General features: G+C 39.3%; 1 protein-coding gene across 8 annotated transcripts in view; it reads left to right on the top strand.

Moving 5' to 3' along the window:
* Positions 1-27,418, top strand: part of LOC126174843 (ankyrin-2-like) — a 310,128-nt gene that overhangs the window by 193,220 nt on the left and 89,490 nt on the right. For all 8 annotated transcript variants that reach the window (XM_049921257.1, XM_049921264.1, XM_049921291.1 and 5 more), the window contains 2 exons: positions 8,023-8,157; positions 19,454-19,586. In XM_049921257.1, the coding sequence (XP_049777214.1) occupies positions 8,023-8,157; positions 19,454-19,586 (268 nt within the window). The remainder of the gene's footprint in view (positions 1-8,022; positions 8,158-19,453; positions 19,587-27,418) is intronic.

Below are 27,418 nucleotides of genomic sequence, written 5' to 3'. Positions count from 1 at the left end.
CGGATTCTGTCAAATAAGAAAATATACTTAATCTACGATGTGTCGTCACTTAACCATAGTATATATTACAAATTATCTGATGCAAAGGGTGAGCAGCAGAAAACTGTTAACTTGTCTTCTATTTATTGCTCATTTCACAGCATTATCAAATAGTTGTTTAGCCAGACATTGTCTCTAGTTACTTTTAATTATTAAACTTAGAGCCATAAAAATATCTTCTGCATGTGCATAAATCATGTTTAAAATGTTTATATTAAAGTCACATTCCACACTTTTGTAATTGGTGTAATGGGAAATAGAGCACTTCGACCAGAGCTGTATTTGGGAGAACCTCCACTTACGCTCCAAACATAGTGTTTCATATGAGAATTATTTCTGTCTGGGTGTATTTGTTTTCTGAGTCAAAATCTGTCTCATTTGAATAGAGAAAGTTTTTGCACAATATTAAAGCTAAGTTATGGTTCTACAGATTATATAACAGTGTAATGATTTATAGGTTTGGCACTATTTTGTCTGGTGAGTCTGTTTCATGTAACAGTATTTCTGTGCACATATATGCTGCTGTTGTGTTTGTGTGCATCAGAGATAATTTCCTGCTTTTGCAGACTACATTTCTTGATTTGTTCCATTATCTAATGACTCACGATGAGAGTACAAGAACAGGTAATTATGCTGTTATTACTTGTGTTAAAAATTAAGAAATTCTTTTTTGTGTGTTTCTAAATCTCTCAATCACTTGCAGATTTCCTATTTTGATAAGTTCTATTGAAGATGTGTTTCCTGCCACAAGAATATGGGTCTATTTTCTGAATACTGAACTGTGCAATGTGGGTTTCAGTTAGCTGTGCCTTGATATAGTACACTACTGTGGCTAATTTTATGTTTTGATTACAGTCATGTTATGTGACTCCACCTTTTACTTAATTCATAAGGACCTTTTATTACTAAAGAAGGATGCAGCATTCACTCAAGCATGACACTTGGCAATTTTCATTATCCAGCCATCACCATCACCATCACCATCACCATCATGATTTAAGACTGATTATGCCTTGCAGCGTTCAGTCTGGAGCATAGCCCCCCCCCCCCCCCCCTATACAGTTCCTCCATGATCCCCTATTCAATGCTAACATTGGTGCCTCTTCTGATGTTAAACCTATTACTTCAAAATCATTCTTAACCGAATCCAGGTACCTTCTCCTCGGTCTGCCCCAACTCCTCCTACCCTCTACTGCTGAATCCATGAGTCTCTTGGGTAACCTTGCTTCTCCCATGCGTGTAACATGACCCCACCATCTAAGACTGTTCGCCCTGACTGCTACATCTATAGAGTTCATTCCCAGTTTTTCTTTGATTTCCTCATTGTGGACACCCTCCTGCCATTGTTTCCATCTACTAGTACCTGCAATCATCCTAGCTACTTTCATATCTGTAACCTCAACCTTGTTGATAAGGTAACCTGAATCCACCCAGCTTTCGCTCCCATACAACAAAGTTGGTCGAAAGATTGAACGGTGCACAGATAACTTAGTCTTGGTACTGACTTCCTTCTTGCAGAAGAGAGTAGATCGTAGCTGAGCGCTCACTGCATTAGCTTTATTACACCTTGCTTCCAGTTCTTTCACTATGTTGCCATCCTGTGAGAATATGCATCCTAAGTACTTGAAACCATCCACCTGTTCTAACTTTGTTCATCCTATTTGGCACTCAATCCGTTTATATTTCTTTCCCACTGACATTACTTTCGTTTTGGAGATGCTAATCTTCATACCATAGTCCTTACATTTCTGATCTAGCTCTGAAATATTACTTTGCAAACTTTCAATCGAATCTGCCATCACAACTAAGTTATCCACATATGCAAGACTGCTTATTTTGTGTTCACATATCTTAATCTCACCCAGCCAGTCTATTGTTTTCAGCATATGATCCATAAATAATATGAACAACAGTGGAGACAGGTTGCAGCCTTGTCTTACCCCTGAAACTACTCTGAACCATGAACTCAATTTACCGTCAACTCTAACTGCTGCCTGACTATCCATGTAAAGACCTTTAATTGCTTGCAAAAGTTTGCCTCCTACTCCATAATCTTGTAGAACAGACAATAACTTCCTCCTAGGAACCCGGTCATATGCCTTTTCTAGATCTATAAAGCATAGATACAATTCCCTGTTCCACTCATAAAACTTCTCCATTATTTGCCGTAAGCTAAAGATCTGGTCCTGACAACCTCCAAGAGGCCTAAACCCACACTGATTTTCATCCAATTGGTCCTCAACTAATACTTGCACTTTCCTTTCAACAATACCTGCGAAGATTTTACCCACTACGCTGATTAAAGAGATACCTCTGTAGTTGTTACAATCTTTCCTGTTTCCATGTTTAAAGATTTGTGTGATTACTGCTTTTGTCCAGTCTGATGGAACCTGTCCCGACTCCCAGGCCATTTCAATTATCCTGTGTAGCCATTTAAGACCTGACATTCCACTGTATTTGATGAGTTCCGACTTAATTTCATCCACCCCAGCCGCTTTATTGCACTGCAATCTATTGACCATTTTTTCCACTTCCTCAAATGTGATCCTATTTCCATCATCATTCCTATCCCATTCTACCTCGAAATCTGAAACATTACTGATCGCATTTTCATCTACATTGAGCAACTCTTCAAAATACTCCCTCCATCTGCCCAAGGCATCCACAGGATTCACCAGCAGTTTTCCTGACCTGTCCAAAATACTTGTCATTTCCTTCTTACCTCCCTTTCGAAGACTGCTAATTACACTCCAGAATGGTTTTCCAGCAGCTTGACCCATAGTCTCCAACCTGTTTCCAAAGTCTTCCCACTATTTCTTCTTGGATGCTGCAATTATCTGTTTGGTTTTGTTTCTTTCTTCAACATAACTTTCTCTGTCTACCTGGGTTCTGGTATGTAGCCATTTTTGATACGCCTTCTTTTTCCTTTTACAGGCTGCCTTGACTGTATCATTCCACCAAGCTGTTTGCTTCATCCTACTTTTACACACTACTGTTCCAAGACATTCTTTAGCCACTTCTAGTACTGTGTCCCTGTACCTTGTCCATTCCTTTTCCAATGACTGTAATTGACTACATTCAACTAACTGGTACCTTTCTGAGATCGCTGTTATGTACTTGTGCCTGATTTCCTTATCCTGAAGTTTCTCCACTCTTATCCTCCTACATATGAACCTGACCTCCTGCACTTTCGGCCTCACAATCCCAATTTCACTGCAGATTAAATAATGATCAGTGTCATCAAAGAATCCCCTGAATACACGTGTGTCCCTCACAGCCTTCCTGAATTCCTGATCTGTTATTATATAGTCAATGACAGATCTGGTTCCCCAGCCTTCCCAAGTATACCAGTGAATGTTCTTATGTTTAAAAAAGGAGTTTGTGATTACTAAGCCCATACTGGCACAGAAATCCAAGAGTTGTTTCCCGTTCCTGTTGGCCTCCATATCCTCTCCAGATTTACCCATAACCTTTTCATACCCTTCTGTTCGATTTCCAATCCTGGCGTTAAAATCACCCATGAGCAGAACACTGTCCTTGTCCTTTACTCTAACAACTACATCACTGAGTGCCTCATAAAAACTATCCATCTTATCTTGATCTGTCCCTTCACAATGCGAATATACTGACACAATCCTAATTTTCTTGCTAGACACTGTCAAATCTATCCACATCAGTCGTTCGTTTACATACCTTATTGCAACTACACTGGGTTCCATTTCTTTCCTGATGTAAAGCCCTACACCCCATTGTGCTATTCCTGCTTTGACTCCTGACAGGTAGACCTTGTATTCTCCCACTTCCTCTTCTTTCTCACCCCTTATCCGAATGTCACTAACAGCTAAAACGTCCAGCCCCATCTTACTTGCAGCCTCTGCCAGCTCTACCTTCTTCCCAGAGTAGCCGCTATTGATATTAATAGCTCCCCATCTCATTACCATTTGTTTGCCAAGTCGTATCTTAGGAGTCCCTGGTTTGTCAGTTAGAGGTGGGACTCCGTCACCTCCAAAGGTCCGAGTCATTTTGCTCTGATTGTTGCCAGCATCATATTTAAAGTACCAGGGAAGCAGGTTGCTAGCCTTACTTGCCCCGAGTCCCACTGGGTTTTACCCCTAACGGCTGAGGGACTAACCGGTGGATTTGGTAGTCTTTGCTGTATGAGCACAAAGGTGACCACGACTCAGAATATGTCCGAGATGCCCAGCCTTATTCCAAAGTAACTGGTATCCCACCTGTCGGGACCACTTACTTGGCCACTCATATGTTGCCCGTGGTTCATGAACTAGGACATGACTACAGGAACCCACACCATGAACCATTATCCAGTAGGACGAAAAACCAGTCCAAGTTGCAAATATTTTATTTTTCATTCAGTGACTTGTTTCGGGCTGAGACCCATTTTCAAATCAACATAACAATGTCGAAAATGGAATTTCTGAAGATGTCAAAAAATGTGTAACATACATTCTCTTTTTTTTTTACATCTTCAGAAATGCCATTTTTGACTTGGTTATGTTGATTACTTTGTTATGTTGATTTGAAAATGGGTCTCAGCCAAGAACTAGTCATCAAATGAAAAATAAAATATTTGCAACTTGAACTGTTTTTTTGTTATATTGATTGACAGAAGTTGCTGACCCAAGCTGCTCCAGCATGCTGGAAGTTCGTAAAGTTTTCATTATATTCTTCTACCATGGGTCTGTGTTTTATATCGCTAATAGTGTTGTTGAGATTATGCCCTCTAATCCCCCATCCTTTGTTTTAAGGCAATTCTTTTGAGCAACATACCCCAAGAATATGTCACACTAGCTCTCTCTCAATCCACTACCTTGCCCTTGCTGTTACATTTCACTCATGAGCAAAATATAAGTCAAGTAGAACAGAATCATGGTAAATTGAAGCTTTTAGTTGGCCCACAAATGAATCACTTCATAGAATGTTTTCTGTGAATGACAAACATTTAGGCGAGGCCCACCATATTATTTTAATATGATGTGAAATGTCATTACGGTGTGCAGTTCATTGTAGAATGAAAGTTCCATGCTGAAAAATATATAGTGAGGTGAGATGTATTTATTTTGTGATGAAATCAGATTTTTTCCAATAGCAGTGCACAGAATTATGAAAAGTTCATAACATTGCAAATCCTCGGTAGGTGAAGACATTAATATAGGAAGACAGTCTCCTGACAGATTATGTGCTTGTCATCTTGAGGAGATTTGTAAACTTCAAAGAAATTTCATTCAGAGTGGCCACTGTCATCTTCTTTTCCCATTAAATAAAGAATATTTTATCAGTGTGTCACTCACTTTACTTCTGTAAAGACTTCATGCTAAAGAAAGTGAGAGCTGTACATTGGATCAAAAAATTCGATAACCACTCCCAGTTAAGTCATTATAACATTATTGTAAAATATTAAGTGAAGTTATTCAGAAGTCTAAAAGTTTGTATTTGTCCTCCAGAATTAATAAGTTTAATAACAATATCAAAACAGTATGGAAAGTCATAAGGAGTGAGGCTAGTGTAAATTGCTGCAGTAGGATCCAAAACCTAGTTCTGAACATTGAAGATAAGCAAATATGCAGAGAGACTGAGTCAGTGGCAACAATCTTTAATGGGTGATTTGTAAGTGATGATGGCTCCTTAGAAATGGTGATTAAAATACTGAAAGAACATTTCCCTCATTCTGTAGAGATGATAGGTATAACCCCTAAAACAGTACAGGAATTAAGGAAATCCATCATTTATTTAAAAAGCAAATCTCAACAAATGGTGACAATATTTCAGCCTAGCTGCTAAAAGACTGCTGTAATCAGTTAAGTAAAGTTATAGCTCATATATTCAGTACCTCCTTCAGTCAAGGTATGTTGTCCAACAGGATGAAATATTCTATTGTGAAATCCCACTACAAAAAAGGCGATGCAATAGATGCTATAAATTATTACCCTATCTCCCTTTGACTGAATTTTCTAAAGTCTTTGAAAAATGAATGTGTGCCATAAGGATTGTAAGTCACCCTGACAACTTCCACATAATTAGCAAAGACCAGTTTGGATTCTGAACATGTATCTCTGCAACTGAAGTCAGGTTTTCATTTAAAAATAATGTTTTGGTTTGCCTTGATAAGAATATATTGTTGCCTGTTTGCATATTTTGTAACCTGTCTAAGAATTTTGACTATATTGATGATATGATAGGATACTTACAGAAAAAGTGCACCGTTATTGAATCTGAGAGCAAGTGGGAGATTAGCTAAAATTCTATCTACGAGACAGAAAATAGAGAATAGTGTTATATGGAAACAACATGCAGGTTTGAGGGATAGAGCCCAACTGGGGAATGGTATGTTACGAAGTCCCGCAAGGTTTTGTCCTTAGTTACATGATATTTCCTATATGTGTCAATGACCTACCTCTGTCCGCAATAAAACAAATGACTTCCCAATGTTTGCAATTGACACAAGCATTCAAATAGACAATAAAACATCCACCAACTTAAGAGTTTAATGGCCAACTAATAACTTGAAGATGTTCTGAACTAGTATGCAGTAAATTCTCTAGCAATAAATCTCAACAAAACCAATTACACCCCATTCCATTCTGATCACAAATGCCCACAGGAGATTAATATTGCACATGAGAGCCAACACATACAGAAGGTACAATGTTAGAAATTCTTTGGCATCCATATGCGTAACAGACTTAACCAGGAACACCAAATTCTCCAAACCTTGAAAAGGCTTAGTGTAGCAACATTTGCCATCTGAAAATTAGAGACCTCCGTGTCTCAAAACTGCCTGTTTTGACTACATCCATTCACTGATGTGTTAAGGAATCACCTTCTGGGGCAATTAATCAATATCAGAAAAGTCTGTACCATTCAAAAAATACAATTAGAATTGTGTATGCAGTGCCTTCGAGAATGCCATCTCATTATCTTCTTGAAGCAAGGAGGGAAATTAATCACTACCTCACAATATCTCTTTTTAGTCATGATGTCCATGCTTCACAGTCCTTCACAATGTGAAGCGAGTGAGTCATATCACCTTCATAACACAAGAAGTAAATGTATCATACATGGTGATCTGACGAATGTGTTTTTAGTGCAAAAAGGGTTAATGTACCATAGCACAGGAATCTTCAAGTCACTTCTAAGTAATATTAAGATCCTACAATAACTGATCGTTTAAAAGTAATTAAAGGAGTTTCACATGAAAACAGTTAATATTCTCTAGATGAATTCTTCAACAGAGACAGCTAAGACCATTTCCTATATGTGTCTTTGTGTTCCCATTTTAATATTTCTTGTTGCTTTAAGTACACCTTGTAAATCTCATTGCTTGTGTTCTGTAAAAATTGTCTTTGTGCTTTATACATCAATCTCTATGTTTAGATACTTTATGAATTTGTATTTCTAACCTCTGTGATTGTTAGTGATATGAACATAATAATGAATTAAATGTTTTGAACCATTCCACAGCCACACACTATCACATGATAATGCAACTATGAAATACGTATCACGCTAAACAGAATAAAATAACTGTCTGTTATCCAGCCCTTCATCTTAAATCATTGTAAGAATCCTGGATACTTTTCTGGGGAATGATGCTATTGCAATTTGTGTGTTGTAATGTTCAGCTTAACAATTATGAGTTGAGGAAAAGCCTTTGGATAACGGAAAGTTTGGAATGTGAAATACAAGATACTACATTTAAACTTGCATTGGGGAAGATTTCCCACTTTAAGTCAGCTTTCCATCTCCATATGCAATACCTTTGCAACAAATGCTGAAGTAATTGTTATTCAGACCATTTTCATGTGTTATAAATGACAAAAATGATTTTCCAAAACTGTGCTCTCTCATCTGCCATGTATGTTAATTATTACAGTATGACCTAGATTTTTGCATTAGTATAAATAAACTAGTTTTTTGTAAATAATCTAGTTTTCTGTATTATGTCATTATTTTTAAATCTCATAGGTGAAGATCCAGGAATGAATGATCATCAGCAGTACCGTTACATGACAGTCGATGACATGAAATCACTTGGTGATGATTCTTTGCAAATTGATGTCACTAGGGATGAGAGGATTGATGCCAATAGGATGTCAGTTGGTAAGTAATTCTACTGTAACTCTGTGGGATCCATGTACTTGAAATATTTAAAATAATTCTTCTTCCATCTCCAGACAGTTCCTATATTTCCAGTTAGTTGTTCTGGTCCAGTAGCCTCCACAGTTAACAGTATATTCTTGCTTTCTAAACCTGAAATTAATACAACACACATTAACTTCCACAGTCTCCCTGGATCTGTGATTCAGGTAATTCTTAGTTGAAAAGAATTCTGTGATACATCTGTAGAACATATTATTTCTGGGCACACAGCCTGTTCAACATTTCCTTGCCATGATATTTTGTAACGGAATTTGTTGATGAAATGTTGTGGATAAACAATGTCTTTATCTGTCTTGAACGCTGATTATGAATTATATAATCTAACATGAAGATAGGTCATTGCTTGCTAAGTAGAGGAGATGCAGGTGTATAAAAAAATGGATGTGAGTACTGGGGTAGAACACTCAGATGCTGTTACGTCTATCATTTCTAGTTTTCCTTGTTTGATCACTGACAAGGCTGAACGCATTTTTCAGGCTTACAGCATGTGTCAAATTTAAAATGATGATAGCAGTATTTTCTGTTTTGCTCTACTTCACTACGCGATCTTGCATGCTTGCTTTGCAAAGCATTTTTATCTCATTTTCCATTTCTTCAGTTGTTAAGAGAAGATCTTGGTCTGACATGGATTGTGATGTTGAAAGAATGGACTGAACTGATGCAGTTTCAGCCTCTTCAACAGAGTGCATTTCAATCATATGATCTGTCATTTGAGCAATCTTATCCACTGTTTCGTGAGATATAACTAAAATACATTCTATGCTACTAGGAAGTTTGTCAAGCCAAAGTTTTTTCAAAAGCTTCATTGACACATTAGTATCAGCAAAGCCCCGGATTTTTCTTAATAATTAGCTAGGCTTCGTCACACAGTTCTAAACCACTCAAGATTTTTTTTTAATTTGATGCTCTTCACTTTCTTTAAAGATGGTCAAAAGTTGTTCTTTTGCAAGAGAATATTTATTGTTCTTGTCACTTTTAACTAGATCACAGACATTTTCAACAAATTTTGACTCCAGCTGAGCAAGCAAATAGTTGACTTCGTCACCTCAGTAATTATACCAGCAATTGCAAATTGTGTGTTGGCTTGACAAAAGTGGATGTCTGGTTTTTCCACCCAAAATGACGGTAGCTTAATGCTTACCTTATCAATTTCCAGTTTGCATTCAGGATTATTACCTTCAGGTTCATTTACTGTTGACATTTTGCATATTTTTTAAACACCATATGCGATGAATTCAGGTTAAAAAATTCGTGAAAATTTGACTGCAGTTACTTTGAAAATGTCATTGTCGTACTGATCATGTTGGGGTCACCAGTTTATTGCTCTTTGGATTCATTAAGGACTCAGTTTAATTGCATTTTCAATTTATTTTATTTTCTAATCTTGCACACCAAGAAACTTTAATTAAAATCACCATGGAATAACAAACTTCTTCTTTTCTTGTTTTATTCCAAAGAGTTATAATATAATTATGTCAAAGTTATCACATAAAACACTTTTCAAACACATTAAAAACAAAAACAGTAATTTGTCATGTTCCCACAGACATCAGTGATAGAAACTGCATTATTTCCTGGAAGTAAACTCAGATGTTTAAGATGCCCATTGAACTAGATAACACAAATAGACCACTCTCTGACATTTCAGTTAATAGCAATAAAATGAGAGCTTAACTTATATAAATATAAAAGTTGGGTGGACTGTGATACTCGCTAAGGCAATGGAGGTTTTTTTTAAAAAAAAAAATCATACATGACATCAGTGTAAATACTTGATCTTCAAACATAGAGGCAGGAATTGCCAGCAGTACCATAGAGAACAACAGTAAATAAGGCTTAGATAAAAACAAACAGTGGAAAATCCGGGATGGATTGTATCAATATTATGAAAAAGGTAACTGCTACTCACCATAGCTGTCAGAAAGTGAGATTTCAACCAACAAGGCCTTCATCGGAAATGGACAACATGCGCACGCGTGGCCCCCCCCCCCCCCCCACACACACACACACGCACACATGACACAGTCTTTGGCAGTGAAGAGGGGAGGAGGCTGGGGCAGGAGGGGGAGGATAGCAGGGTAGGAGTGGGGGATGGCAAAGTGGTGCTTGTGGGAGTGTACAGGTGCGAGGTGGAGAGAGGGTAGTGAAGCTAGGTGCAGTCGGGAGGTTGGGTAGAGGGTGAGGGAAAAGGGGTGTAGCAGAAAAGGAGAAAAGTAAAAAGACTGAGGGTACGTTGGTGGAATAGAGGGCTGTGTAGTGTTGGAATGGGAACAGGTAAGGGGCTAGATAGGTAAGGACGATGAGTAATGAAAGTTGAGGCCAGTAAGGCTTCAGGAATGTGGGATACATTGCAGGGAGAGTTCCCATCGGCGCAATTCAGAAAAGCAGATATTGGTCGGAAGAATCCAGATGGCTCAGGCTGTGAAGCAGTCATTGAAATGAAGAAAATCATGTTGGGTAGTGCGCTCAGCAACGCGGTGGTCCAGCTGTTCCTTGGCTGCAGTTTGTTGGTGGCCATTCATGCGGTCAGATAGCTTGTTGGTTGTCATGCACATGTAGAATGCAGCTCAAGTGTTGTAGCTTAGATAGTAGATCACATGACTGGTTTCGCAGGTAGCCCTGCCTTTGACGGGATAGATGATGTTTGTGACTGGACTGAAGTAGATGGTTGTGAGAGGATGTATGGGACAGGTCTTGCATCTGGGTTTGTTACAGGAACAGTTCACAGTTCTTGCAGAATAATACGGTACGTATTGAACAGGCACTGTCGGTGTCCATTTGAATTACACTTATTTCTCAGTTAAGTTGATGCATTGTTGTTGACCTCACCAGCAAGGGTTTCTTGTCTGAAAATCGGCTGTGGACTGACTGACTCGAGACCAAAAATTGGGCCTTTATACATCACCACAGTAATAGGTACTGAAACTGTAACATTGTTTGATGTTTAATTTACAGAAATTACAATTAAACATAACTCTTTAAATTAACTGAATACATTTAAAAATTGGCTCTTTTTAACAGTTTCTTCTACCACGAGGGTTAAGCCAAATTATTTGTTTGTTGTTGTTGTTGTTGTTGTTTTCAGTCCTGAGACTGGTTTGATGCAGCTCTCCATGCTACTCTATCCTGTGCAAGCTTCTTCATCTCCCAGTACTTACTGCAACCTACATCCTTCTGAATCTGCTTAGTGTAATCATCTCTTGGTCTCCCTCTACGATTTTTACCGTCCACGCTGGCCTCCAATGCTAAATTTGTGATCCCTTGATGCTTCAGAACATGTCCTACCAATCGGTCTTGTTCTTGTCAAGTTGTGCCACAAACTCCTCTTCTCTCCAATTCTGTTCAATACCTCCTCATTAATTATGTGATCTACCCATCTAATCTTCAGCACTCTTCAGTAGCACCACATTTCGAAACCTTCTATTCTCTTCTTGTCCAAACTATTTATCGTCCATGTTTCACTTCCATACATGGCTACACTCCATACAAATACTTTCAGAAACGACTTCCTGACACTTAAATCTGTACTCGATGTTAACAAATTTCTCTTCTTCAGAAACGCTTTCCTTGCCATTGCCAGTCTACATTTTATATCCTCTCTACTTCAACCATCATCAGTTATTTTGCTCCCCAAATAGCAAAACTCCTTTACTACTTTAAGTGTCTCATTTCCTAATCTAATTCCCTCAGCATCACCCGATTTAATTCGACTACATTCCATTATCCTCGTTTTGCTTTTGTTGATGTTCATCTTATATCCTCCTTTCAAGACACTGTCCATTCCGTTCAACTGCTCTTCCAAGCCCTTTGCTGTCTCTGGCAGAATTACAATGTCATTGGCGAACCTCAACGTTTTTATTTCTTCTCCATGGATTTTAATACCTACTCCAAATTTTTCCTTTGTTTCCTTTACTGCTTGCTCAATATACAGATTGAATAACATCGGGGAGAGGCTACAACCCTGTCTCACTCCCTCCCCAACTGCTGCTTCCCTTTCATGCCCCTCAACTCTTATAACTGCGATCTGGTTTCTGTACAAATTGTAAATAGCCTTTCGCTCCCTGTATTTTACCCCTGCCACCTTTAGAATTTGAAAGAGAGTATTCCAGTCAACATTGTCGAAAGCTTTCTCTAAGTCTCTTTCTCCTGATAACGACATCCTCTTGAGTAGAACTGGCTTTGCTAACATGTTTTCGAATAGAACCAAATAAATACTTTAAGAATCCTAGTGATTTTTTTCCAAATGTTTTATCATTATTACAGAATATGTACTTGTTTGTAGGTCAACAATAGAATTTAAGTTATGAAAAAATTACTGGTTTCACCCTATAATGAAAGATATTAACTAGGAATAGTCAAAATAAATCAGGAAATTTTACATATGCAAAACTAAGCACAAAATTAGATCAGGTGCTATACTCTTGAAAACTGAGGGCCAGCCTTTCTCTTTCATGAAAATGCAGATTATACTCATGTATGTTAATGATAATTAGTCAAAAATGAAAAAAAAATCAATTTAAGGAGTCAGATGGCAAAACAAGAGAGGAAGTAAAAAGATCCCAGCTTGCTTTGTCACAAGGTGAATGCTCCTCTGTGGATGGAGAGTGGGACTTTGGAAGGTGGTTGGTGACAGGAAAGAAGAGGCATAGTAGATCTGTTTTTGTACAATGTTGTGAGGGTAATTACAGTCTGTGAAGGCCTCGGTGAGACTCTTAGTGTATTTTGAGAGGGGCTGCTTGTCACTACAAATGTGGTGGCCAGGGAAGGCTAGGGTATATGGAACGGACTTCTTGGTATGGAACGGGTGGCAGCTATCGAAGTGGAGGTATTGCTGGTGGTTAGTAGGTTTAATATTCACAGGGGTACTGATATAGCCATCTTTGATGTGGATGTCAACGTTGAGGAAGTGGGTTTTTTGGGTTGAGTAGGACCAGGTGAAGTGAATGGGGAAGAAAGTGTTGAGGTTATGGAAGAATGTGGATAAGATGTCTTGGTCTTTGATCTGGATCATGAAGAAGTCATCAGTGAATCTGAACCAGGTGAGAGGTTTGGGATTCTGGGTGTTTAGGAAGGCTGCCTCTAGATGTCCCATGAATAGGTTGGCATAGTATGGTGCCATTCGGATGCCCATGGCCATACCCGGAATTTGTGTGTAGGTAATATCTTCAAAGGAGAAACAATTGTGGGTGAGGATATAGTTGGTCATGGTGACTAGGAAGGAGGTTGTTGGTTTTGAACCTGTCAGGCATTGGGAAAGGTATTGTTCAACAGCAGTAAGGCTATGGGCATTAGGGATGTTAGTGTAAAGGGAGATGACATCAGTAGTGATGCTCAATGTGTTATGTACTAAAGGAACAGGAATTGTGGAGAGTTTGTGGATGAAATTGTTGGTATCTTTCATATAGGGGGGTAGGTTGTGGGTGCTGAAAGTGTTGGTCTATGAGAGCAGAGATTCTTTCAGTGAGAGCACAGTAAATGGCAACAAGGAGGCATCCTGGGTGGTTGTGTTTATGGACTTTTGGAAGCACATAGAAGGAAGGAGAGTGGGAAGTGGTATGGGTGAGGACAGAGATGGGCCTAAGGATTTGAGAAGAGACTGGAGATTCTGCTGGATTTCTGCAGTGGGGTCACTTGGCAGGGTGTGTAGGTGGATGGATTTGACAGCTGGTGGGGTCCTTCTGCCAGGTAATCCTTGCAGTTCAAAACAAGAGTGGTGGAGCCTTTGTCAGCAGGTAGAATCATAATGTCGAAATCAGTTTTTGGATGGTGGATTGTGGTTTTTTCCACAGATGTAAGGTTAGTTTATATTTTGAGAGATTTGGGAAATGATGATGAGGCAAGGTTCAAGGTTAAGAAATTCTGGAAAGTTAACTGGGGGTGATTTGGGGGCAGTGGGGGTGGATCACAGTTGGGTGGAGGAGCGAACTGAGTCAGTCAGGATTTAACATTGGTCCTTGATTGATTCTGATTGGTAGGGTTGGTGGCAAAAAAGAGTTTCCACTGTAGGGACCGGGAGAAGGAGAGAAGTTCTTTAAGAAGTCCTGCATCATTGAATTTGGGAGTGGGGCAAAAGGCCTTTCAAAATGACTGATACTTCTGTGGGGGTAAAGCTTTTGGAGGAAATGTTCATTACTGTGTTTCAGGTCTGTTTATGTTCTGGATTCTGTGTTGTTGTGGGAGGGAGTTTTGGAGGGTGGGCTAAATGTAATAGGTCTGTGAGCCAGGATTTATCAGCTATGAGGGGCAGTGGGGCAGGTTTGGAGATTTTGTAGAGGTGGTGGATAGTGGTAGTCTAAGGCGGGAGTAGGAAGTGAATAGGGTGGAGAGATTTTTGAGGTGGCATATGTGCATGCACCTGTAGTTCCTGGAGGGTAAGAGTTTCATTGTGTGCTATAGGATCCAGGAATCGGAAATTGCATAGCAAGAGAATTTTGCTACCTGTGAAATCAGTCACGTGATCTGCAAGCTAAGCTGCAACCACTGAGCTGTATTCTATGTGAGCATGATATCCAACACAGGCTGTCTGTCTGCGTGAGTGGCCACTGATAAACTGTGGTGAAGAAACTGCTGGATCATACTGTTGCTGATCATACCACCCAACTTACTGTTCTTCATTTCAGTGACTGCTTTACAGCCTGAGCCATCTGGATTCTTCCCACCAACACCAGCTTTTCTGAATTATGCAGGTAGGAATTCTCCCTGCAATATATCCTATGTTCCTGTAACCCTCCTGTCCTCAACTTCTGTTAGTCATTTTCCGTACCCCTAGTCTCTTCCTAGTTCCCATTCCAGTCAGTGCACCCTAAGTCTTCTTACTTCTCTCCTTTTCAATTAACCCTTCCCCCTCTCCCTCTGTCTAACCTCCTGACTGCACCTAGCCACCTTACTCTTTTATTTTATTTATTTATTTATTGTTCTGTGGGACCAAATTAAGGAGAAGTCTCCAAGGTCATGGAACGAATCAATACATGAAATTATAACACGATATTAGAAACAGATAAAATAAAATATAAAAAAACATATTCAGGTGACAAGTCGTAAGTTTAAATGAAGACAATCAACAATGTAACACTGTAATTTGCCTAATTTTTTAGCTCTTCCAGGAGCTCCTTGACAGAATAGACAGAGTGAGCCATGAAGAAACTCTTCAGTTTAGACTTAAAAGAGTTTGGGCTACTGCTAAGCTTTTTGAGTTCTTGTGGTAGCTTATTGAAAATGGATGCAGCAGAATACTGCACTCCTTTCTGTACAAGAGTCAAGGAAGTGCATTCTACATGCAGATTTGATTTCTGCCTAGTATTAACTGAGTGAAAGCTGCTAACTCTTGGGAATAGGCTAATATTGCTAACAACAAACGACATTAAAGAAAATATATACTGTGAGGGCAGTGTCAGACTTCCCTGATTTTTGAATAGGGGTCGACAAGAGGTTCTCGAACTTACACCACATATAGCTCGAACAGCCCATTTTTGAGCTAAAAATACCCTTTTTGAATCAGAAGAATCACCCCAAAAAATAATGCCATATGACATAAGCGTATGAAAATATGCGAAGTAGACTACTTTTCGTGTTGAAGTATCACTTATTTCAGATACTGTTCTAATGGTAAATAAAGCAGCATTTAGCTTCTGAACAAGATCCTGGTCATGGGCTTTCCACAACAGCTTACTATCTATCCGAATGCCTAGGAATTTGAACTGTTCCGTCTCGCTTATAATATGCCCAGTCTGATCAAAATATCGGTTCTTGTTGAATTGTGAGTTAGAAACTGTAAAAAGTGAGTCTTACTGTGATTTAGCATCAAATTATTTTCCACAAGCCATGAACTTATTTCATGAACTACATTATTTGTTACTGTTTCAATATTACACACAAGATCCTTCACTATCAAGCTGGTGTCATCAGCGAACAGAAATATTTTTGAATCACCTGTAATACTAGAAGGCATATCATTTATATAAATAAGAAACAGCAGTGGCCCCAGCACCGACCCTTGGGGAATGCCCCACTTAACAGTGCCCCATTGGGACTGAACATCACTACCACTCTCAATATTGCGGAGAATTACCCTCTGCTTTCTGTTCTTAAAGTAAGAGGCGAACCAATTGTAAGCTACTCCCCTTATTCCATAATGGTCCAACTTCTGCAGTAATATTTTGTGGTCAACACAGTCAAAAGCCTTCATTAAATCAAAGAAAACACCTAGCGTTCGCAACCTTTTATTTAATCCTTCCAAAACCTCACAGAGAAAAGAGAATATAGCATTTTCAGTTGTTAAACCATTTCTAAAACCAAACTGAACATTTGACAGCAAATTATGTGAATTTAAAAGTAACCTTGTATATACAACCTTCTCGATAACTTTAGCAAACACCGATGGCATAGAAATAGTCTAAAATTGTCAACATTATCAATGTCTCACTTTTTATAAAGTGGCTTCACTACCGAGTACTTTAATCGGTCAGGAAACCGACCACTCCTAAAGGAAAAGTTACAGATATGGCTAAGTACTGGGCTAACATACATAGAACAATCCTTCAGTATTCTGCTAGATACCCCGTCATATCCATGAGAGTTCTTGGTCTTTAGTGATTTAATTATTAACTCAATCTCCCTCTTGTCAGTATCATGGAGGAGCATTTCAGGTAACAGTCTCGGAACACTTTTTTCTAAGAGCGCTATGTGATTCCCTGTTGGGACTAGGTTTCTACACTCCTGGAAATTGAAATAAGAACACCGTGAATTCATTGTCCCAGGAAGGGGAAACTTTATTGACACATTCCTGGGGTCAGATACATCACATGATCACACTGACAGAACCACAGGCACATAGACACAGGCAACAGAGCATGCACAATGTCGGCACTAGTACAGTGTATATCCACCTTTCGCAGCAATGCAGGCTGCTATTCTCCCATGGAGACGATCGTAGAGATGCTGGATGTAGTCCTGTGGAACGGCTTGCCATGCCATTTCCACCTGGCGCCTCAGTTGGACCAGCGTTCGTGCTGGACGTGCAGACCGCGTGAGACGACGCTTCATCCAGTCCCAAACATGCTCAATGGGGGACAGATCCGGAGATCTTGCTGGCCAGGGTAGTTGACTTACACCTTCTAGAGCACATTGGGTGGCACGGGATACATGCAGACGTGCATTGTCCTGTTGGAACAGCAAGTTTCCTTGCCGGTCTAGGAATGGTAGAACGATGGGTTCGATGACGGTTTGGATTTACCGTGCACTATTAGGTGTCCCCTCGACGATCACCAGTGGTGTACGACCAGTGTAGGAGATCGCTCCCCACACCATGATGCCGTGTGTTGGCCCTGTGTGCCTCGGTCGTATGCAGTCCTGATTGTGGCGCTCACCTGCACGGCGCCAAACACGCATACGACCATCATTGGCACCAAGGCAGAAGCGACTCTCATCGCTGAAGACGACACGTCTCCATTCGTCCCTCCATTCACGCCTGTCGCGACACCACTGGAGGCGGGCTGCACAATGTTGGGGCGTGAGCGGAAGACGGCCTAACGGTGTGCGGGACCGTAGCCCAGCTTCATGGAGACGGTTGCGAATGGTCCTCGCCGATACCCCAGGAGCAACAGTGTCCCTAATTTGCTGGGAAGTGGCGGTGCGGTCCCCTACGGCACTGCGTAGGATCCTACGGTCTTGGCGTGCATCCGTGCGTCGCTGCGGTCCGGTCCCAGGTCGACGGGCACGTGCACCTTCCGCCGACCACTGGCGACAACATCGATGTACTGTGGAGACCTCACGCCCCACGTGTTGAGCAATTCGGCGGTACGTCCACCCGGCCTCCCGCATGCCCACTATACGCCCTCGCTCAAAGTCCGCCAACTGCACATACGGTTCACGTCCACGCTGTCGCGGCATACTACCAGTGTTAAAGACTGCGATGGAGCTCCGTATGCCACGGCAAACTGGCTGACACTGACGGCGGCGGTGCACAAATGCTGCGCAGCTAGCGCCATTCGACGGCCAACACCGCGGTTCCTGGTGTGTCCGCTGTGCCGTGCGTGTGATCATTGCTTGTACAGCCCTCTCGCAGTGCCCGGAGCAAGTATGGTGGGTCTGACACACCGGTGTCAATGTGTTCTTTTTTCCATTTCCAGGAGTGTATTTAGTTCACCTGCTATATTCAGAAAGTGATTATTAAACACTGTACATATATGCGACTTATCAGTAACACGGACATTCCCACTACGCACTGATTTTATATCCTCGACCTGTCTCTGCAGACCAGCAACTTCCTTTATGACTGACCATATGGTTTTAATTTTATCCTGAGACTTAGCTATTCTATCTGCATACCACATACTTTTTGCCTTCCTAATAACATTTTTAAGCACCTTACAATACTGTTTGTAATGGGCTGCTGCATTTAGATTTTGACTGTTTCTAACATTTTGATATAATTGCCACTTTGTTCTACAAGATATTCTTATCCCTCTAGTCAGCCACCCAGGCTCTCTCTCCACCTCAACTCAGCACACTCCCACAACCGCACTTTACCGTCCTTCACCTCTACCCTGCTATCCCTCCCCTTCCCTGCCCCAACCTCCTTCTATCCCCACCACCTGATTGCCTCTCCCATCATGTGCTGCTGCTTCAGCTGCCAGAGACCGTGCTCAGTGTGTGTGTGTGTGTGTGTGTGTGTGTGTGTGTGTGTGTGTGTGTGTGTGTGTGTGTCTGTGTTTGTGTGTGTGTGTGAGTGAGCCGCATTCGCATGAGTGAGTCTGTGTACATTGTCTATTTTCGACCAAGACCTCATTGGTCGAAAGCTCACTTTCTGACAGTCTTTTCTATGTACCTATCTGCGACTCAGCATCTCTGCTATATGGTGAGTAGCAGCTATGCTTTTCATAATATTAAGGCTTAGTTAAATCAGTGGATGTATTTAATCGTGTTTAGGCAAAAATAGTAGGCAACAGAGTCTACGGTGAACTGGTAGAAGTACCACTATATAGCTTGACTCTGTGTGGGAGCAGTAATTACATGTCAGAATAATGAAGTGTCAACTATTAACATAGATGTGGTAGTTCAAATTGCTAGGGAAAATATGCTGTTAAACCATACTCTTTCCCTCCATTTTTACCAGGCTGAATCATAACTTTTATTATGACTGCAGTCTGTATACCTCCTTTAAACCATGAATAATTTATCTAAACTTGTTCAGAATTTTTTAATTTTTATGAATTTAAGTCAACAGTTTCCATTTCAGCTCCTGGTGGTATAACTGAAGTCATTTTAGCGCCACAACACACAAAGGAGAGTTATGTCCAGGCCGTCAATCAATATAACACGCTGCATGCACCAGACAATGTCGATATTGCACGCCATCCTGTACACATGGGGTAAGTACTTTTCTTAGTCATGCATCTGATGATATTTCAAGTTTTGATTTCAGTGCACATTGTAATTGTCCTGCATGGAGCTGTATCTGTGGGTGCATAGACACACTCTAGTTATCTTCCGTATGGTAGTTCATGCTACAGAATTTTATTTCATATAGAATTTTTGGAATCTCACAACACAGAAATATATGGAGTTGCTAAACTATTGTGGTCTATGTATAACTTGAAACAGTTGCGCAAGATGACCACTGATTGTTACAGAGACACAGCACTAATTATCTGGGCTTGTAATTAAGGAGAGTAGCTTCAACCATCTATCTTTTCAACTTAATTTAAATTATTGCCTCTTATTTTGACTACTGGAAGTAAATAGGTGATAATTATACTAGTGATACCATGGTCAACTCATGTTTTGTGCTTGTCAAAACTGAGCCAGTGTTACATGTTCATGATCATGCCATTGATGGAACAAGCGGTGGAACGTGCTGGGTAGAGTTTTCTGCAAGCTTTCTGTGATGAACACAAAATATCACCAACAAGATTGCATGAAGAAGGAAGACAGTAAATAATTTAAATCAAGTTAAGTGCATGGGATGTGTAATAAAGCACAGATCTACATCTGTGTCTGTATTCCATAGGCCACGAAGGCACATAATGCACTAGCATTGCTTTTTCATCTTTTGTATTCCACTCAGTGCGAATGAGTTCGTTTCCATATTAGGCAATATTTATCTCAACTTATCTTTATGAATTTTACATGAGATGTTTGTGGAAGTAAGTAATACATTTGTTGGCTTATCTTGAAACTTGAACTCACGGTATTTTGAAAATAAGCCTTTATGTGAAGCACAGCACCTCTGTGGTGTAACTTTTATTAAAGTTTTTTTAGCCTTTCTGTGGCACTCTCACACTGTAGGATAATACTGGGAAAAATGTACATGTCTCAAAAATTGGCCTCAGATTAAAGGAAATGGTTGTCAAATTATATAAACTCGTTCAGAGAACAGTATGAAACTGAAACTCTGGCTATAGCAAAACCTGAAAAGGTCAGCTGCAAAATGGAAATGTGCTGCAACACAGGTAAATAGAAAATGAGGTAGACAGAAGAAATTTAAAACAAATATATTTTGTAAATATCCCTGAAGAAAATCAGTAGCCAGTCACACTTTCTTAATGAATGATTTATTTCACTGTAATTTGTGTAAGACTTGCTCCCATTGTCAGACAGCAGCAATCATTTTTCATGCAAAAATTTCACATTTTTGTCTTGAGCAAAAGTTTTGCTTTATACATTACAGCATAGAGATCTGCTTCATTGATGGATAACATGCTGAACCACCCTCACTGCCATCTGAAGATGGGGCTAGGCTCGAAACTAGTTACAGTGAAACAAATCATTCATTCAAAAATATGGCTGGTTGCAGTTTTTTAATTAGCAATATGTAGAAAAACACCTACAATGTCTTAAAGCAATCATGGATAAAATAAATATATTGTAAACAGAGCAGAAGGGATGATGCCTGTGCAAAATCACACTAAAGGACAGCCACTGAGGGAAGGTACAAACGCATCAAGAGTTGAGTAATTTGGCTGTAGAAGTTGCAGTAAATTGTAAAAATTGATGGGATGATGCAAAGATGGGAACAGGAGATAAAGAAATACAAGACTTAATCATCACTTGAAAGAGAATTAACTTTTCAGAAAGATTTAAGTGAAGGGATAAATTAAGGAAATGCACACCAGGAACAGAAACCTGAAAGAACAGAGAAAGGAGTGTTATCAACTAGAAGGTCATTGAGCAGCTGCTCACATTTGATGGAGATGAGATGGAAAAAGTTTATTGACTTCAGTTACACCACTTAAACTAACCATAAAGTTCTTCCATCAGCAAGGCCATCTCTCTTTCTCTCTCTCTCTCTCTCTCTCTCTCTCTCTCTCTCTCTCTCTTTCTCTCTCTCTCTTTCTCTTTTTCTTATGGTTTAGTTACACAGGATATAAAATGTTTGAGAAAAAAATTAAAAGAAGAAATACTTACTTTCTGGTGCCAGTCATCCAGCCAATGCGTGGCTGCACGGCTGCGACTGATATGGTTCTTCTCCACTTTACACAGTGAACTAAACATACCCTTCTCTCGTGGGGAGGAATCTGCCTTTCCCATCTGTCTGTGTCTACTGTAATCGCATGGTCAAATGTGACGTTGTTTTACAAGGTACTGTCGCATATTGTGTCTGGTTTAGGAAATGGGAACCAGCTGGCTATTTATCTAGGTGAGTGTGAAAAACTGCCTAAACACCACAGCAAGGCTGTCTGGCTCAGTGGCTCCTGTCATTAATCTACAAGGCAGATCCAATCCAGGGCTGATGTGCCTCATTGTGTTCTGGCAGTGGGTGATTCAATGAGCTTGGCTGTCCAAGCAAGTTAATAGAAGAAATGTCAGTAGTTATTGCTCCAGCCTTCAGTTATAACATTAGTGACAGAAAAACATATTTGCATTTGTGGCAGTGTCTCTCAAATATGATGCCATTGTTATGAAACAACTCCATTTCTCAATTCACATTTATATTCTGCTCTTCTTTCCCACATTATTGACACTTATGCATTTCTGTGTCTGGTATTTTTATTTGTGATGTATCTTTTATCATACTTATTATATGGTGTTTGCAGACAAATTACTGGTGTGTGTGGGAGACAGTGTTGGAATAGTACAGACTAAAATTTATTGCAAAGAAATGTGCAATGATGGTAACAACGAGAAATAAGAGGAGAGTAGTAACAGAGATCAGTGTTAGAGGACAAGTACTAAAGAAAGTGGAAAGTTTCTAGTGCCTGGCGAGTGTAATAGAAGACAGGAGAAATGAGAAGAGTATCAGTAAAAGGGGAATGCAAGCCCATGGATTACTGCAGGTTGTAAGAAGTCTTGTCCAGAGCAAAGATGTGCCATCAAAAAATAAGCAAATGTCATACCAGGAATATTATGCTCCTGTGCTTACGTGTGCATAAAAAATATGGCTAATGAAGAAAAGGCAGGTGAGCGGCATAGAGGCCTGTGATAAGAAATGTCAGAGAAATAGAATAGTAGTTACTAGAATAGGTAGAGTAAGGAATGAGATGAGGAGAGAAATAGTGAAAGAGAAGCTCATAGAAAAGACAAGATTAATATGCTATGAACATGTCGAAAGAATGGGAGTTGGCAGCGTACTGAATAGGCTCATGAAATGACAATAGGGGGCAAGAGACCTAGGGGATGAGTGAGAGACAAAATGTTGGTTGAACTGAAGGAATATGTGATGAAGAGAGGAGAAGCCTGGGACAGAGTACAGATATAAATGTTGTGGGAGGAGAGGAAAAGATGGAGAGGCTTATATTGTAAACAGACCCAGCCAGGGTCTGGAAACTGTAGATGATGATGATAATTATGATGGTAATACTAGTTTTGTGTGTATATTCCCCATCCGTGTGTTAATTTCTTGCTAACATTGTTCACAATTATAGTCTGTAGACATGAATATCATATGGACATATATAGATTCTGGCTACTCATTTGAGTTCATGGAGCAACTCAGTCCCCCATAACTAATCTTCCTCTTTGTTTCATAAACTTATTGCTTTTTCTCTGAGTAACACAAGTAAGATCAGCTTCCTCTTAATGTGCTCACCAGCTAATTTGCAGAAATCCTAATTTTGATTTATCATTTTTGTAGACTAATTTGTGACATTAGAGGGCGTTGGAAGCTTAACTACACTGGTAGGTCTTATGTCTCCACTCTAGTATATTGGTAAACTTTGAATTATAACAGTGATTGCAATGAGTAATGCCTTGTATATTTCATCAAACACCTTGTCCAAGCTAATGTGAGAAGCTTCAAGTGTATTTATATTACAATTAGTTTTTAGGGGCAGCAAATGGTAATGAGGCGGGTGTATGACTGAGAAAAGTGCAAGAAAAAAAGGGGGGAGGCTTTGAGAGTGGGGGAAAAATATTGGGAATAAATTTAGTTTCAACATCTTTGTGTTGTAGTTGATGTCATAAGAGACAGCATTTGCTCACAAGGAGGTATATAGGGAAAGTTATACCTTCATGTACTTGAAGTGATTGAGGGAAGTAACAGAAAATTAAATCGCACTGACTCTTATGGGGCATGGAATCCCACTTCTCCCGAATACAAGCCCAGTCTTTTAAACAATATGCCATTTCTCTCAGTAGGTAAGTGTTACATACTGTGACTAATGAAAAAGTGCTGTTAACACATTGTGGTTCATAGCACATACATATAATAATTTCATTATTAGTTTATTTCATGCTTATTATTGAGTACTTTTTGTAATTGATTCTGTGGTGTGGCTGTAATAGTAAATTCAGATAGATACATAATGATAATGTTTATAAAATTTATTTATTAAGTTAAGAACACTGAAAAAATGCAAACTTTTAAATGAGATGTGCCTATCAAATAATGGAAATGAAGTATAATACTATGTTAATATTAAATACTGTCAGGATACTTTTGACTCTAGGGTGTTCAGAAATACAGAAAATAATCAGATTAGGGATGATGCTTAAGTTGGTATGTCTTTAATACTAGTAGTTTTCTTCTTCTACTAATTTGTTATTTTCCGTTCATTCATGCATCCGTTTACTTTTCCTTCAGATCAAATTCTTATAAATCCCGATTTGGTGTCTGTCGACCCATAAATATGTTCATCTGAGCACCATTAGGTAATTTGAATATATTTTATGCCAGTCTACAATTAAGTGAAAACCCTATTGTGCTTTGTTATTTTCAATTTCTTCTTTAATTCTTATTCAGTTTGATTGCCAGTTGTGTATTATGTCACAGTTTTTGATGTTTGTACGTTTTCCTCCATGGTTTTCCTTAAGTGTACATGGTTTTCAACTTTAAGCCTTGTGGCTTAATGGATTAAGTGATTATTAGTCATTTGCATGTAGTGTTAGCTCATTGTTTCCATTTGAGGCTTTTTGTACAGTTGCTGGTTGTTATGATTGGAATTCTTTAAGTATACAAAGAACATGTATAATGCTTACTACTGTTTCAAATTTTCAGAATTATCTGTCCTTTTGGATGTTCACTTGTATCCACCATGTACTGGTTATTCAATACCATTCAATATACATATCCCCATCTGTACTGCATACCATTAAAATTTTTCATGTTACAGATTTCTCATCTGACAGAACAGGTACTTGTTTACATCAGTGTTACACAATGTTATGTAGTGTGTTCTTGAAAATCACAACTGCAGATAACACTAAATACGAAACTTGAATGTCATAGTTCTTAATGCTTATTGTTCGTAATGAAATTCAATCATTTCGGGCATAATGAAGGGGGAAATAAATATATTTCTTGATTGGATCCTCCAGTCAACTAATATTTTTGTATTTACACTATTAAACTCACATTGTATCAACAGGAATCATATTTCTAGTAGTACTCATGGCTGTCAGTAAGAGAATTCCATTTGTTGCACTCTCTCTCTCTCTCTCTCTCTGTTCTTTTGTTGTGTTTGGGGGGATAGCTACCCATTGGTTATTCAGCCAATTTTGAAATAAATATAGTACTGTGACCTAAAAAGAAATTCGATTGTGTTATTTGAGATTTGATGTTTTTTCTGATTTCTCCAATTGCTAGTTTTCAGTTTGTCTCTATAAAGTGCTGAAGCTCAAATATTCTCTGTGGTTATATGTTTTATACAATTGCATACCAACTGCTGATATATGATATTTCTTATATTACTCAGTTCTGCAAGACATCATTTGGAGAAACAGTCTATTGGTTTACCAATTTGTTTAATGTAGAAGCAGTGAAACAGTAACCTGTAATGACTATATTCAGAGAATGCCATTATTTTATGGGTACATCTCATGTGGCTCATTTTTTGTGTATTACTTCATACAATTAATGTTCCATGTTCTAATTCAGAAACTGACTGCATGATAGGCTACACTAATTTTTAATGTTGTCATGAGTGTGACCATGTGTTTTCTAACAGTGGAACATATTTGGTTTTATTTTCTTTGTTTGCTGTCTGATAACAGCCATTTTTTAACATGTATAACATCTTGCTTGAAAAGTTGTTAACTCACAGAACTAAAATTTTTATTGTATGTGGATCTTGGGACATATTTTTTCTATTTATGAAAATCATTACAGAATTTTAAAAATGACAGAGAATCTTCTTCTTGTTCTGTCCATATCACACATTTGCTTCCTTGTCGTGGAAACAATGGGAAATTCGTCTCACGAGTCATATTTCACCTAGACATCATCAATGGGTGTCTAAATAATTAGAATTGCATATCTGTGAGAGAGGTAGAATGGGCACCAGAGTGTATTAGTGTTGTTCGTGTTCAGTGTTGTTATCAAGTCTGATAGAGTATAGCAGAGGTGTGAACACAATCAGGTGTTGAGAGTCATTTTAAAGAACACAGAGATGCTACATATTCATGTGAGACAGCTTTATCAGCACCTGACAGAATTTGAATGGGGCCTCATTGTGGGTCTCCATTTGGCCAGCTGGTCGAGTCTTGCAGTAATTAGGTTTGGCAGGCATTTGGATGTGGCAGTGGCCTGATGTACATCATGGGAATGTGAGGACAGGCATACTCAATGTTAAGGTTCCAGTTGACCATGTCTGACCTCTACATGGGGAGATTGCCATATTGTGCACAAAGCGCATCCTTACCTCTTCACATCTGCAGCTCCCATCCAAGAACAAGTAATGGACTCCCTTTGACAGTCAGGGTCATCCCACTCCATTGTTTGGAGACTAGCAGTCATTACTGCCCGAGGCATAGGTTGCTATTAACAACACAACACAAATGGCTACATTTGAAATAATGTTATGGCTCGGAATCATGGACTGCTGATGAATGGTGTTGCAGTGTGTCCTGCAACAAATTGTTATTCTGTGCTACTCGGATGACCATTGTGGGCAAGTATGACAGCAAAATGGAGAGATATCTCAGTCTTCCAATGTTTAGGAGAGACACGGTAGTGTTGCTCCTGACATCATGGTGTGGGAAGGTATTGGGTATGACTTCAGGTGACAGCTGGCAGTGAGTAAGTGAACTCTGCTGACACATCAGTAGGTCACAGACATCCTGAACCCTCACATGTTACCCCTCACATGACAGTACTGTGATGCCATTTGTAACAGTACAATGATCATCCACTCATGGTACTAGTCTCTATGAACTATCTGTGTGATGTTGAGGTACTCATGTGGCCAGCAAGATTCCTAGATCTGTCCTCAATAGAGTATGGGTGGGACCCACTCTGACTTCAACTCCATCCCGGAAGTTAAGGATCAGGTACAACAGTTGTGGGCCAGCTTGCCCCTGGAGAGAATACAATGGATTTATAATACACTTGGCAACTGAAACAGTGGATGCACCCAGGCCAGAGTGAGTGCAATGCAATACTGATAACTAGGCTAATACTGCCAAGTTCTTTGTAAATTTGATTCAATAGCATACACTGAAACAACAATACATACCCTCTCAACGTGTGAAGTTTTGTTTCCTTCTACCCTTCTCGATGATTCACTTTTTTTTTTTCTCAATCACTATAGTTATCAAATATTGTTAAAGCTATTGTATAATGTGAAGTGGAAAAACCATTGTGTTTGATGTGAATTGTCTATACTAGTTCATTTTGACTAAAAGTGAATTGACAGTTCTTATTGGCTGATATTGATTTTTATTGCTTTGCACTTTGTTAGTAACTTTACATCAAGATGGAAGTAGTGCCAAATACTGGGCATATAAGTAGCAAAACTTACTTACATCTAAGACATTTCTCAAAATAGTA

The sequence above is a fragment of the Schistocerca cancellata genome, chromosome 1 (genome assembly GCF_023864275.1).
Source record: "Schistocerca cancellata isolate TAMUIC-IGC-003103 chromosome 1, iqSchCanc2.1, whole genome shotgun sequence".
Classification (NCBI taxonomy): Eukaryota; Metazoa; Arthropoda; class Insecta; order Orthoptera; family Acrididae; genus Schistocerca; species Schistocerca cancellata.
The sequence above is the reverse complement of the archived record's forward strand: the minus strand, read 5'-3'. Positions and strand labels throughout refer to the sequence as shown.